This window comes from Canis lupus, chromosome 13 (genome assembly GCF_003254725.2).
Source record: "Canis lupus dingo isolate Sandy chromosome 13, ASM325472v2, whole genome shotgun sequence".
NCBI classification, from domain to species: Eukaryota; Metazoa; Chordata; class Mammalia; order Carnivora; family Canidae; genus Canis; species Canis lupus.
The window spans coordinates 22884669-22898487 of NC_064255.1; the positions used below are offsets into that span (position 1 = coordinate 22884669).

Sequence of the window (13819 nt, forward strand, 5' to 3'; positions counted from 1 at the left end):
CTTTGCTCGAAAAAGAACCCACGTGGCAAGACACTGGCCAGATGTTACAGTTCGGCAAAGAGCACCCGAGAGCCCAACGTGAGAGATGGGACGGCGTGGAAAGGTCCAGCTTCCTTAGTCTTACTGTCACACTCTAGCCAAGGCCGGCACTGGACCCCATGAGGGGTGGCCCAATCCCCCCCAACAACTACATCCTCTTCCCCCACCAGCGTACACCTGCTCCTGGACTTCCCATTTCTGTCACTGGCACCTCTGTCACCCGGAAACATCCAGTTTCTGAAAGGACAGCTGCTTCTGATACTTCTCTCCTACTCAAATAATTTCCAACTCAGGCCAGTTCCCTTGCAGCTTTCCCGGACGCTTCCTTCCCCCCAGCCCCCGTGTCGCCACTCAGAGCCCTCGGTCACATGGTCACATGCTCTGATGGGATCCGCTGTTAGCCACCCCTCATCCTGGCTTCCTCCCCTCACATCTCCCCAGATGCCTCTCCTCCCCAGCATTCACTCCAGGGCATATGACCCCCAGAGGAACGTCTCCTGCCCCTTCCAGGCTGCCGGCACCCCACCCTGTGGTTCCAGGAGAACCAACCCGGGAGGTGTGTCTGCCTGGCCCATGAGGTGCGGACACACTTTTGCTGAAGCACATCGGAAGAGGGTGGTAGTTTTCTGGGCAGGAGACCCAAGGTTAGCTCCTGTCATCAATAGTTTGGCTTTCAAAATGTGCCTTACGAATGAATGTTTGGCACTGAAGCCTGTTGTTACCATTCACATTTAATTCACCAGATCACAATACCATAGAGAGATGGGGCCGTCAGCCACCGTGGGAGGTTTTCCTGAGTCCTGCAATGTGATCACTTTGGACTCCCTATCCTCCAACACTGAAAGGCCTCCAGGAGAAGTGGGAACAGAGGGGGCCCTGAGGGGGACACCAGCAGAGGCACCAGGCAGCAGCCAGCAACATCCGCAGCTCTCCTCGGAGCACGCCACCATGCAGCGGACGGCTTGCCCCTGTACCTTTTGCGTGGTCTTTATCCAGCTGGTTGGCCACTTTCTTCCATTCTTCCATCTGTTCTTGAAGTGGATTTATCAGACAATCGATTAAAGCACTTTTACCAGAAAAAGAAAGAAAAGGAGAAATTAAACAGATACATTCTGTTGTCAAGGTTTATACCTGGTAGTCAAAACTACCTATGTCATGAGAACTTGATGCCACACAAGGTAGCAGACTGAGCACTAAGCTCACGTTCACATCCAAATCCCCCCATTTTGTAACAAAGTCATTCTCAGGATGCTCTTCAGTGACTTTTAGGAGCCGCTAACCTGACAAGTTGGAGTGAGCCCTCTTCCCGTCTCCCCTGCTTATATTCTAACTCGTGTTCACAAGCAGGTCACAGTCCAGTGGGGTCACCCTCTGGCTGCACAACAGAAGCACCTGGAAAGGGGAGCCTGGGTGGCTCAGTCAGTTAAGCGTCTGCCTTCAGCTCAGGTCATGATCTCGGGGTCCTGGCATCAAGTCCTGCATCAGGCTCCTTGCTTAGCGGAGAGCCTGCTTCTCTCTCCCTCTGCCCCTCAACCCTGCTCATGCTCTCTCTTGAGCATACACACTCTGCTTTCTCTCTCTCAAATAAATTAAAAAAAAAAAAAAAAAAAAACAACAGCAACAGCACCTAAAGAGCTTTATTTAAAAAGGTAACGACACCAGGGCTTCATCCCAGACCTAATGCCTGACAAAAACCTGCAGGGTGGGACCTCAGCATTACTATTTTTTAAAAACGAGCTGCGTGATTCTGATGCACATTCAGGACTAGAAGTCATGAATGTAGACTAATTGTGGACAGCCCAGAGGAGGAAGAGGCAAGCAGCCAGCTTCTGGGTCAGAGTGGGGAAGGCACCCGCTCCTCCCCACTCCCCCGGCCCAAGTACATCTCCTCATGTTGCACACTGTCCTCAAGCAGCTCCCCACACAGAGGAACCGGGCAAGGCATGGACCCCCCCCACCAGGGTTTATGTCTGTGTAATAGAAGGAAAATGGATGCATTCCTACAATACAGAGATGTTGTAGAAAAATGAGCAAGTGCCCGTAAGTCGCTCAAATTGCACTGGTGAGAATTACTCGCTGAAGGTGTTCTCACACTACTTTTGATCATGGGCCTCCGGAAAATCTTCAGTTCTTGGTACAATTCCCTCCTTTCCTCATCAAGGGTCTACTTGGGAGTTTCCTCCCTCACACACACTCCCTCCAGCCATCAACACAGCTCACTCCCTTGTTTCTTCCAGGTCTCTGTTCAAATCTCCCCTCTGAACAGACTGGCTCCCGAGCTGCCCAGGATGGAACGGCAGGCACCTATCTCATATCCCAGGATTCTACCTGTGGCCTTGACCGCCCTCTGAGGCTGTGTGAGGTGTACGCAGTGTCTACAGCACAAGCCCCATGAGAGCAGGGCACGGCCGCAGTCACTGCTACACCCCACACACCCTAAGACCGTGCCTGGCATACAACAGGTACTCAATAAGCACTGCTGTTGAACTGGTGTCTCCCTCTATCACCAAAATGGGGTGGGGTAACTGCAAGACTGGCTTGCAAATAAACCCGGATGGCAAGTGTGAGACAAGGTGCTGCATGGTCCGGGAGCACCACCTGAGAGCGAGCAGGAGGGAAGGAAGGCAGATTTCATCGCCCACTATGCAGGCGCTTTATGCTAGAGATGCAGGGACATTCCACTAATTTTCACAAGAACCCCATTTTACAGCAGCCGAGATTATAGTGCCTGAGGGGCCAGCCCAGGTTCAAACCCAGGCCCGCCTGCCTCCAACACCAGGCACCTTCCATCACGATCCACCACCTCCCATGGTGGCCCGGCCACGAAGGTCAGAGGTATTTCACTGGGACAGCCCCTCCCACACAACTTGCTATCCATACAGCAGAACGGGCAAATCTGCTGGGAAGAATGTCCTCCCCCTTACTGGAACACTGGGGACTCCAGATCCCCATGCCAACCGCTGCCAGGTCTGCCCATTCTGGATGCTGGTAAGACAGACAAGAGGCTGGCAGCATGGAGGGCTCCATCACTACCAACATCCTCCACGGTGAGCGGAGAGGACCCACATGGTCCGGGTGTGCCCACCCCCCAGTCCTGCAGCTCTCCTTCCAGAGGCTTCTGCAGAGGGTGGACGCATTGCTCTCACACTGGCAGATGGTGAGGAGAAAGACACAGGAGCACAAAGCAGATCTCAAAGTGGGGTGCAGGCTCCCCGAGGGAAGGGACCCAGGCCATCGGGTTGTTCCCTGCATCCTCAGCACATGAACCAGAGCCTGGCACGCAGCAGATGACCCACAAACACCTGTTGGTGAGTGAGCAGCGTGATGGGCTATGGGCATTTCAAAGCTACGGGGAAACAGCTGATGCCTGGGGCAAGTCAGTGGACCCTTCACCGGAAACCAGAGAGGGCCTGTGAGATCGGGGCAGGAGGCACTCCTCACCTCGAAAACTGCCTGAGCTTGGCCTCTATGCTTCTGTGCCTCATGCACATCCTGGTCAGGGCAGAGCCAATCTCCCGGGTTCCACCTGCAAGAGAAACACAGGCAAAGCTGAGGACAGAAGACAAGTGGGAATCAATGAAATCTTGAAAAGAAAATGAAATCATCCCCAAACAGGCCAGATTTCACCATGGGGTGACACCTAAGCCACTGCCTCTCACCACGCGTATGTGCATACATACATGTGTGTGCACGCGTAATTCTATGGTGACATGTTTTTCTACAATCACCACAATGAAAGGGACCTTTTATACTATGTACAACGCCCAGTAATATTTCTTATTCTGATTTTCTTTAAATGCCGACTATGACCCCAAAATGGATTTCACAACCCACTAACAGATCATGACCTGAAGTCTGACAAATGGAGTATTTGATATTTAAGGAAAAAGCCGTTGTATTGTCCTGTTTCGTTTTGCTTTCCACTTCTGGCAAAATAATCCCCTTAGCGTTATTTAGAACAGCTAATAAGGCCACTCTAGCTGTTTCAAGATACATATTCTAAAACACAAGTAATAAAGACAAGCAAGGCCAAAGCAGAATGAAATCAGGGAGTGTTATTTCTAGAGCGTTCGGGTCACACCAGTGAAGGAGGTCCTCAGACTCAACAATGAGAGTTTAAGGTGTAATTCAGTTTGATTTTTCCCGAAATCCTTGTCATACTGCTCCCTTTAGACACCCTCGTTAAGTTTCCCCTCCTAGAAACAATGCCTGAATCAGCATTTAGTTGGAGATTACAACCACAGATGGGAATTCAGCATCAAGCACTGGAAAGTGCAATTATAAACATGAAAATACTGGGATTCATGAAATGAGGGGGGGGGGGGGAGGAGTGTCAAATAAAGCACTAATTTTCACAGACAAGGCCTTTATGGCAGGTACCGTAGCTGAGTTAACAGGGGGAAAAAAATGCCCTCCCTTATTAACTGGTGATGTTATCATGGTTCGTGTCTCTCCCTCTGCCCACTCTTCTAGAAATGCCAATGTGCTATTTCGGTTCCTCTTATTTTCCACTTCATTGTGCAAAACAGGTTTCCAGAACAACAACAACAAAATTAGTGATAATAGTAATATTAAACTTATTAAAATATTAAATTTAAATATTAACAATCCTAAAATTAAATATTAAATTTAATCCAATTTTAGTCTGAAAAGAGAAGCCTTCTATTTTTATTTTATTTTATTTATTTATTCATGATAGACACAGAGAGAGAGAGAGGCAGAGACACAGGCAGAGGGAGAAGCAGGCTCCATGCAGGGAGCCCAATGTGGGACTTGATCCCGAGGCTCCAGCACCAGGCCCTCAGCTGAAGGTGGCGCTAAACCACTGAGCCACCGGGGCTGCCCGAGAGAAGCCTTCTAGAACAATTCTCTCGTTCCTTTTTGTTTTGCGCTTTTTTTTTTTTTAAGATTTATTTGAGAGGGAAAGGGAGAAGCAGACTCCCCACTGAGCAAGGGGCTCGCTCTCAGGATGCTGAGATCATGACCTGAGCCGAAGGCAGACGCTTAACCAACTGAGTCACCCAGGTGTCTCTCTCCTGCTTCTCTAAAAAACAGTTTCTCGGCCTGGATACTACTGACATGCAGGCCAGATGATTCTTTGTTGGGGGGTGGGGGGGAATCCTGTGCATTGTAGGGTATTCAGCAGCATCCCTGGCCTTGACTTTCCACAAATCAGTAGCACCCCCCAAAACACACATACCCCGATTTATGACATCGAGACATGTCTCTAAGACGGTAGGAAGTGTTCCCTGGGAAGCAAAATCCCAGCTGTGAGACACTGCTGTAAGAAAACGTGAGCAAGAGCTAAAGGCCACCTGAAGCTGGGCAGAAGCAGCCGGGAGTCTTGGTAAAATGCTGCCCTTTAGCACCTGGCACCTGCAGCCATTCTCAGGAGTTAGAGCACCTGGGCACCCCCATCTCCGGCCGCTCACCAGTCTCCACCAGGGAGAACCAGCAGAGGGCGCTGTTGGCACGCGCGCTGTTGCCTCCTGGGCTCGCTCTCCAGGTTCTCCGGAGCTTTTGTTGCTTATAAGCAAAGAGGAGAAACACTTCATCCCCAGGGAAATATCTCCTATTTTTCCTGGGCCTTCATTTGATTAAAAGTTAATAACCTGGCCATGCAAGGAAACTGGCACATTCATTCACTGCTGGGAGGAGTGTCAACTAGTACTTTTCTGGAGGAGAATTTGGCAGCGTCTAACCAGAAAAGCCTTTAAAAACAAGTCCCTCTTTGACCTGGCAATTCTACTTCTAAGAAATTGAACCGGAGAAAACAATTAAGGACGAGAGCAAATCCTTACCTACGAGGACAGTCATCGAAATGTTGCTGACAACGGTAAAAACTGGAAGGCAAATCCCCTTCTAGGGAGCAGGGTAAATAAAGCACAGAAGGCAGACTTGCCCTGGGAATAGCACGTGGGCATCTACAGTGCAGGTCGGGGGCAGGGGAGTCATCTGCAGGGAGCTCAGCCTGTGCCTGGCCCTGGGATAAGTGACGGACACACACGAACTCCTTCAATCCTTGAAACACTCCTGGTTGTGCTAGTACAACTATCCCCATTTTGCAGATAGGAATTTGTCCAAGGTCACGCTGCTAGTAAGTGGGATTCCAACCCAGGCTGAGCTTCCAGAGCCTAATAAGCTTTTCACACACTCCGCATATATGGCTCTTACTACGGACAAAGGAAGGTAGGCAGGGACAGAGGCAGGAGCCTAGAATAAATGCTGCTAAATTTACTTATGGACCCATTATGAGGGGCATTAGGCCTTTAAAGTCTGGCTCTCAGATTCTGGTTGTAGAGCCCAGAAATGTCCAACTGGTGCCAGAAGACTGAGCTCCAATCCTTGCTATGCTACCACTGGGAGTGAAGTAGCGGACAGCTGCTTCACTAACAACCCATGCCTCAGTTTCCTCAAGAGAGACTTCTAGGGTTGCAAAAGATCACTCACGGTTGGTTCTCTCGCCCCATTTCTCTACTCCATTATGTCTGTAACCTTCCATGGATGGCCACCGGTCATGGGTCATTCCCCAGGAAAGCCCAAGGCTTTCCAGAAATAGCTGAACTTCAGTATGATAACAAGAAGTTTCTAGAGAAGCTGTATGTGCTCATGGCCGGGGCCCAGCAGCACAGGAAAGCCCGGACAGGAGAGGAAGAAAAACTGCCAGGAAATCTTCCAAACAGCAGCGTCTCTGTCCAATTGGCACAAGGCAGGAGGCAGGGAGATGACCTCCTCTGTGGACCCCAGCACCCGTCTGCTGGAACGACTGCCGATCGAAGCAACATGGGGCACCCTAAAAATAGCTCTATCTGTGGATGTGCTTAACATCTTATGCTCTTTCTGACCCTTGCTAAAACTTACCAAAAAAAAAAAAAATCAGCAAGTTTGAAAAAGCTTTAGAGGAAACCAGCTTTAGCTACAAAGATGGAGCAGACATCTGGAAGAGCTCCGATGTGACAGTGAGAATATTTATGGAATCAAATGGCTGGCTGAGACACTCAGCAGCTTGTGAGTGAGGACAAGATCTCACTTGTTTCTGTATTCCCCACACCCAGCACTGACGCTGAAAGAAAGAACATTTACCATTCGGAGAGCAAACCACCAGGCTGGCCTGGCCACACCTGGAGGCAGGACCAGGGGCTGGGTTTGTCTTTTGCTTAATCCATAAATCTTTGTGCGTCTCCTACATACGCGCTATACAATATTCAAAATAAATACAAGAGTCTTAGAAAAGGTCTATACTGATACGAGACCAATCTATGGAAACAACGGTATATATTCCTTTCCTTTCCTTTTTTTTTTAATAAATTACCCCAAACTTACTGGCTTAAAGCAACATAGTATTTATTATCTTACAGTTTTGGAAGTCAGAAATCTGTTTCACTAGGCTAAAATCAAGGTGTCAAGAGGGCTGTGTTCCTTTTGGAGGCGAATCTGTTCCTTGCCTTTTCCAGCCTCTACAGGTCACCTGCATCCCTTGGCTTGTGGCCTCTTCTAGGACCTTGAAAGCCAGCAGCTTAGCATCTTTTCTCTTCTTGACCTCTGCACTGTCCTCACATCTTCTCTGACACTGATCCTCTACATTCTTCTTGTAAGAACCCTTGTGATTACACAGACCCAGCTGGATGATCCAGGATAATCTCCCCATCTCAAGATCCTTAAGTGAATCACAGCTGCAGAGTCCCTTTTGCCTTGCACTGTGGTAACAGTCACAGGTCTTGGGGATGAAGACGTTGACACCTTTGGGGAGGGCATTATTTTGTCCACCCACACTGCGTGAGACTTGCTAATCTGGAGAGGGGCACTGTGTGTCTCTCCAGAGCCCACTCATCCTCAGATGGTTAAGTCTGGGCCAGTGGACCTAATTCCACCCCCTCTGGCAGTGGCTGGTTCAGGGATGGGACAAAGATGAGAGAAGGTTGTTGCAGAGGCCTGTAGAGAAAATGATCCCCGATCTTAACATCAGGAGACCAAAGAGACCCCAGAAAGCAGGCTGCCCAGTCATTATGGACACAGGGACGCCTGTCCTTGGGACAGAAGACACAGGGGCCCGAGTCCCCAGTGACCTCCCTGAGCCTTCAAGCTAACTCACAAAGCCTGGTCAACCTCTGGACCTGGAGCTCCTGTCTTGCAAGAGCATATGTGTGTCCTTATTTTTTAAAGCCACTTTGATTTGGTTCTGTTTCTTGCAGGTTGAAAGAAGAGGGAAGGGAAGCACGGGCCTCCTATGCTTTCCCCCTAGCACCAGGAAGCAACCTGCTGCTGAAAGAAACAGCGGCCTTGTCAGTGGCTGCTGAGGGACCCAAGAATACTTTATGGCAAAAATCTTCATTCTTTTCAATGTGGTACATGTAAGAACTTTCTCCCCTAACAAGCACAGGTTTTTATAAATAACATAGGCACAAAATCAGCTGGTGATCTATACTGGATGAATGGCAAAGGACACAGATGGTGGAGAAAAAAAGAATAAAGTCCAGAGGCTAGATTATCAAAGTATGAATGCTGCGGCGGAATGCACCAGAAAACACTTAAAAATTCCACAAATGCTTATTGAGGACTGCATCAGTTTCCTAGGTCTGTCCTAGCCAACACCCCAAACCAGTTGGCTTAAAACCACCATCGTGTACGGTCTCACACTTCTAGAGGCCAGAAGTCTGACAGGAAGGTGTGGGCAGGACTGTGCTCCCATGGAAACCCCAGGAGAGAATCCTCGCCACCTCTTCCCAGCTTCTGGTGGTTACAGGCAATCCTTGGCTTGTCAATGTGTCACTCCACGCTCAGTCTTCACTGCTGAGGGGCAACAACTGCTGTGTGTATCCCTCCTCACATAAGGCACCTGTGAAGGCATTTCCTTCTCTGCAGGCGTCTCTGTCTAAATTTCTGTCTTCTTACAGAGACACCTGGTGTCCTGGATTAGGGCTCAGCCTAATGACCTCACCTTAATTTGCTTACAGCTGCAAAGACCTCATGTCCAAGTGAGGTCCCATTCACAGGTACCAGGGGATGGTTAAGACTTCGACCTAGCTCTTTGGGAGACTCAGTGCACCCCGTGGTAAGGATCTATCATGCAGCAAGAATCACAGGGACTCCAGAGATGATGACAAGGGCCTGACCCTTGAGGGGCACTGGCCGGGGGCGGGGAGGGGGGCAGTTATGAAATGCTGCAGGGAACGCAATCTTTGCAGCAATGCTGTGGGGTTAAGATTATTGTCCCCACTTTACAAATGGAAAAACTGGAGCTCAGTAGAGGTACCTAACGCGTGAGGGCTACACGGTTGGGAAGTGGTACAGCAGAATCCAAGCCTCACTTTCACGGATCCCCACAGGCCCTTTACCTGCTATGACAAGCTGGAGACATTTCCAACTGAGGACAAAGAGGCACATTAAAGTCACAAACAGAATACAAACTGTTTCATGCCATTTTGGGGATGACAGGAGAAAATAAGAAGACACTGAGCCACTGTCGTCCCCCACCACCACCCAAAGTCCGACAGGGCTACTATATACACCCTTCAGCCTGCAACCAGCCACAGCGGCTTTGCGGAGAGGCAGGACAGAGGCATGCAGCCAGTGGCATCGTCCCATCCCTCCACGCCGCCTCATTTGCAGGCGGCTTCCGTCTCCCCACACAGCGCGGGGAATAATGCATGGGCCACGGTAGGGTCTGCAGCGTGCAGGTGGCCAGCGAGGACTGAAAAGCCGGTCTGTCGGGCCCAGCTTCTGCGGCAGAGTGGGGGGTGGGGGAACAAGATTTAAGAAGCGCCTGGTGGAAGCGCATGACCACAATAAGTCACTGTGCCTCCCGGAGGGCCTCTGAGGGCCTATGCTGTCGGAGGCCTAATTAGCAGTCAGAGGAACCCTGCACAGGAGAATGTCTCTGAAGCCTCCGAAGGAGAGGGCTCCAAGGGAGGGGCCCGCTCACCTACTGCACGGTTTCTGGACCCCGCGCTGCTCACGTCCTGGACCAGATCTTTCTTTGTTGTACGGGGCGGCCCCATGCACCGCAAGGCGTCCCGCAGCATACCCGAACCTCCAGATGCCAGCAGCACACCCCAAGTCATGATGACCAGAAACGTCTCCAGACATTGTCAAATGTCCCCCTGGAGGGCAAAATCGCCCCTGTTGAGAACCACTGGCCCAGGGGACCAGTGACCTTCTCTCAAGAGGGCTCCCTTGACCTTGGCGCTGGGCCTGGAGAAGCCACAGCTGACACATCCATCCGGACAGCAGCGGCCCCACAAACACACTGCAGCTGCTCCAAAAGGCTGTTCAGTTTGCTGCCCACCCCCGGGGCTTCCTAAGCTCGGAGATAACAGGCATCCCCTGTTCATGCAATGAAGAAAATACTCCACTTGCCATTAAAGAAACAGTAATTTCAAAATACACAACTGACATTCCCCACAAAGTCAAAAGGCACTAACTCTCTCCCCTACAGCCCTAGGGACACATTAATTCCTCCAGAGGTAGCTTATGCACAAGTGTAAGACACCAGAAGTATCCACACAGCCATGAAAGGGAGGCAGAAAATCCCGCAATCCCAGGCACAGAAGACCCATCCTCAGTGTATTTAGGAAGAGCTCCTTCGTGAGACCAGCACGGGCTCAGAGGAACAAGGTGGAGTAAGAAGGTGACGTCTAGCCACTCAACAGCTCGTGACTTCTATCTGGATGCAGACCAGCGATGCACTGACTGCCCCAAAGTGTCTCTGAAGATGGGTGACAGAGGACACCCACAGGGGCCATACAACCCTAGCCCAGAGAGATGCTCCATCCTTGCTGCACATGGATGCATGAAATTGCTTCCTACGCCCACCTGGTTAAAGTTTAAAAGATCTAACAGGGGTAGCCGTGTGTGGTTCCGGCATACAACCACCAAACACACCAGATATATCAAACATATCATATAAGGCTGTAGGTCGACCTGTGACATATTTTTTATCAGCAATCTTTTTCCAAAATACCTCTGTTTTATCCACAACAAATCTTACCTGTTGTGGTATGTGACCTGTCCCCTCCCCACTGACCTCAAAGGAGTCCTGGGGGCCCCTTCACAGCTGCATTCCCCCCCATGCCACGTACTTGAGTGACATGCAGACCCTGATTCGCCCGCACAAGCGACGGAGCTCCCACAGCGGCACACTCACCATGGCTAATCTGGAGTCGTGGCGCCAGCTCCCTGCCATCTCCCGAATTAACACGGGGATCAAGGAGAAAAGCAGTAGAGTCATAGGGTTAAGAGCTAGGCTTTGAAGTCAAACAATGTGGATTCCAAGCCCAGCTCCCCCACTCACTAGTTGTGTGACCTCAGGAAGGGTCTAAATCACTTAGACTCAAATGTGGATGACTATATTCTAACAAACACCAGCACTGACTCCTGTCTCAGGTCTCTGCTGCACACGTCACACACGAAATGCATCACGTATGGTTCAGAGTTTGGGCTTCTTGTGAAACAGTCTGACTATCCCAGATTTTTTACAATCTCATTTCACCACTGCATCATCCATGTGTCAACTGATGACACTATTTCTTTTTTAAAGGCAACTTGCTTCTAACCTCAAGGTTATGCATTTATGCATTTTACTTCTTTCGTAGAAATAATCAATCTTAAAAAAAAAAAAGAAATAACCAATCTTGATTTTACACTCATATTCCGAAGATGCACATCCCTTATAATGAAATAATTTAATGATGGTCCATACTGTGTAGATATATGGAGAGAAGCCTGCCAGCTATGAGCTTACTAAAGGCAGGGGTTGGTTCAGTTTCTAGAGAAATACAGAGCGCCGGTTATATCAACGGGTCAATTAAATAGGGCTCCGGTATGGCAATAATCAACCAAGTCCTATGGGAAGCCAGAAACCAGAGTAAGTCTAGCCCGGCTGGAGTGACTGTCCACGTCAACGTGCCAGCTACCATAGGACGAGCCCTCGTTGCTCCCCTTGAAATATGGCTCTTCTCCAGGGAGCTGGCTAATGAGAACATGGAAGGCAAGTTAACTGTACAAAGGGCGGTTTCTGTGAAAGCCCGGATTATTCCTTCTTTCCCAACATCTCAGGAGACCACAGGCTGAGAAGGGGTCTGCCCTGGAAAGGTCTGCTTGTACTTAGTGGGGCATCAACAAAGTTGTCATTTGATGGAACTCAAAGCTGTAGTATCAAGAGATTCACGCTCAGCTGACTGTAGTGAGCTTCAATCGTTCGGGTGCCCCAGGCCTCAAAAACAGGCAGGCAGCTGTCCTTGGCTAGCCTGCTTTTGAAGGTGTCCCTGGCCCTCCATCTCTGTTGTTTATTTATACATTGCAAAGATGAAGACAGTGGTGTCACCAGCCTCCTTTCCATAAAGGATAGAAAGGAAAGGTCCCACGGAATCGGCTGTTCGGTACCATCACAGGACAGTCGGGAGCTCTCCTGCCAATGGCCTGTGGCAGGGTTGTAATATCGGGGGTTCGGTGTACAAGGCAAGAGCACGTATGTCCTTTCTCTCAAGCCCCTCCCTGCTCTTCAAGAGCCCAGAAGTCTTGAAATGTCAGGTGTCTTTCACCTTGACGGCCGGCTGGCAGGCTGCCCAGGCATGGCATCACAGAAGCTGCCTCAGCATGCGTCAGCTGCCGCTCTGGCCAGAGTGATCAGGGCGCGGCCAGGGACACCATCTGCCACCCTGGGGGACGCCTGGGGGCCGGCCCTCACCGTGGCCACCATGGCTCCGCACACACGCCTGAGCCATACCTGCCTGGGAAGCCGGCGCCCCACTCCTGCAATCTTGCAGGTGGGCTTCAGGGTTCTTATAACTCTAAGTGATGTACCTGGACTCCAAAAGGGGGAGTAAAAGTGTCTCTGGGACCTGAGTGTGAGCCTGAATTCTAATAAGAAAGAGGGGAGGGAGGGGCTCCTGGAAGTTCAGTGGTTGAGCATCTGCCTTGGGCTCAGGTCATGATCCTGCGGTCCTGGGATCGAGTTCCGCATTGGGTTCCCTGCAGTGAGCCTGCTTCTCCCTCTGCCTGTGTCTCTACCTCTCTCTGTGTGTCTCTTATGAATAAATAAATAAAATCAAAAAGAAAAAAAAAAAGAAAAGAAAGAGGGGAGCTCAATTCTTATCCTTGGAAACATTCAACCATGACGCCCTAGCTAACAAAGAGTATGAAACATTCAAATATCCAGTCCAAAGGGCCAAGTCCAAAGGCCAGTAGGTGTACCAGCACAGCTGAGCCAAGTAAATAATGGGTCTGCAGGGAGCACTAGGGCACCCAGGCAGGGAACCAACTGCACCTCAGCTGGAGGTGGGCGTCCTGGCCTGAGGCTCCAGCAAGTGGATTTTCCAGGGGACCTCCAGGCTGAACTAGCTCTCTTTCCTCCTTTAAGGAAAAGCATCTCATGGCAGCCAGGATGCTGGAGAAGAGACAGGACCACATTCCCACCCTCAGCAAATACTAAGGAAGTGCTGCGAAAAGGGAGGCAGCCCCAGCCCTTGTGGAACATACAGCTCCTCGCAATTTAGAAGCAAGAAATCTTTAGGGTGACCTTCAGGCTGGAAGGTCCCTCAGAAAACTCGCCAAGCAACAAGCCAGCAGTTCCTTACTGCTCAGCATCACATTCTTGCCTATTTAATTAGCAAAGAAGCACCCTACGCCCTCTCAGGAGTCCCACATTGGCTGTCTTCTCTCTTGTTTGCCAAACACACCTAAGTCTGTCACCGCGCGTTTGTGAGGCGGCTGGTTCCTGTCAGGGGCACCATCATTTTCATTAAAGGTCAAGGAAGGCACTCAGGATATTAAGAACAAATTA

At 50.2% G+C, this 13819-nt stretch overlaps 1 protein-coding gene across 14 annotated transcripts in view; it reads right to left on the reverse strand.

The window, feature by feature from the left end:
- The window catches only part of MTSS1 (MTSS I-BAR domain containing 1), a 161682-nt gene that overhangs the window by 31804 nt on the left and 116059 nt on the right, over nucleotides 1-13819 (reverse strand). For all 14 annotated transcript variants that reach the window (XM_025450507.3, XM_025450500.3, XM_025450504.3 and 11 more), the window contains exons 4-5: nucleotides 3481-3565; nucleotides 1014-1105 (exon numbers count right to left, since the gene is read on the reverse strand). In XM_025450507.3, coding sequence (XP_025306292.1) covers nucleotides 1014-1105; nucleotides 3481-3565 — 177 coding nt within the window. The remainder of the gene's footprint in view (nucleotides 1-1013; nucleotides 1106-3480; nucleotides 3566-13819) is intronic.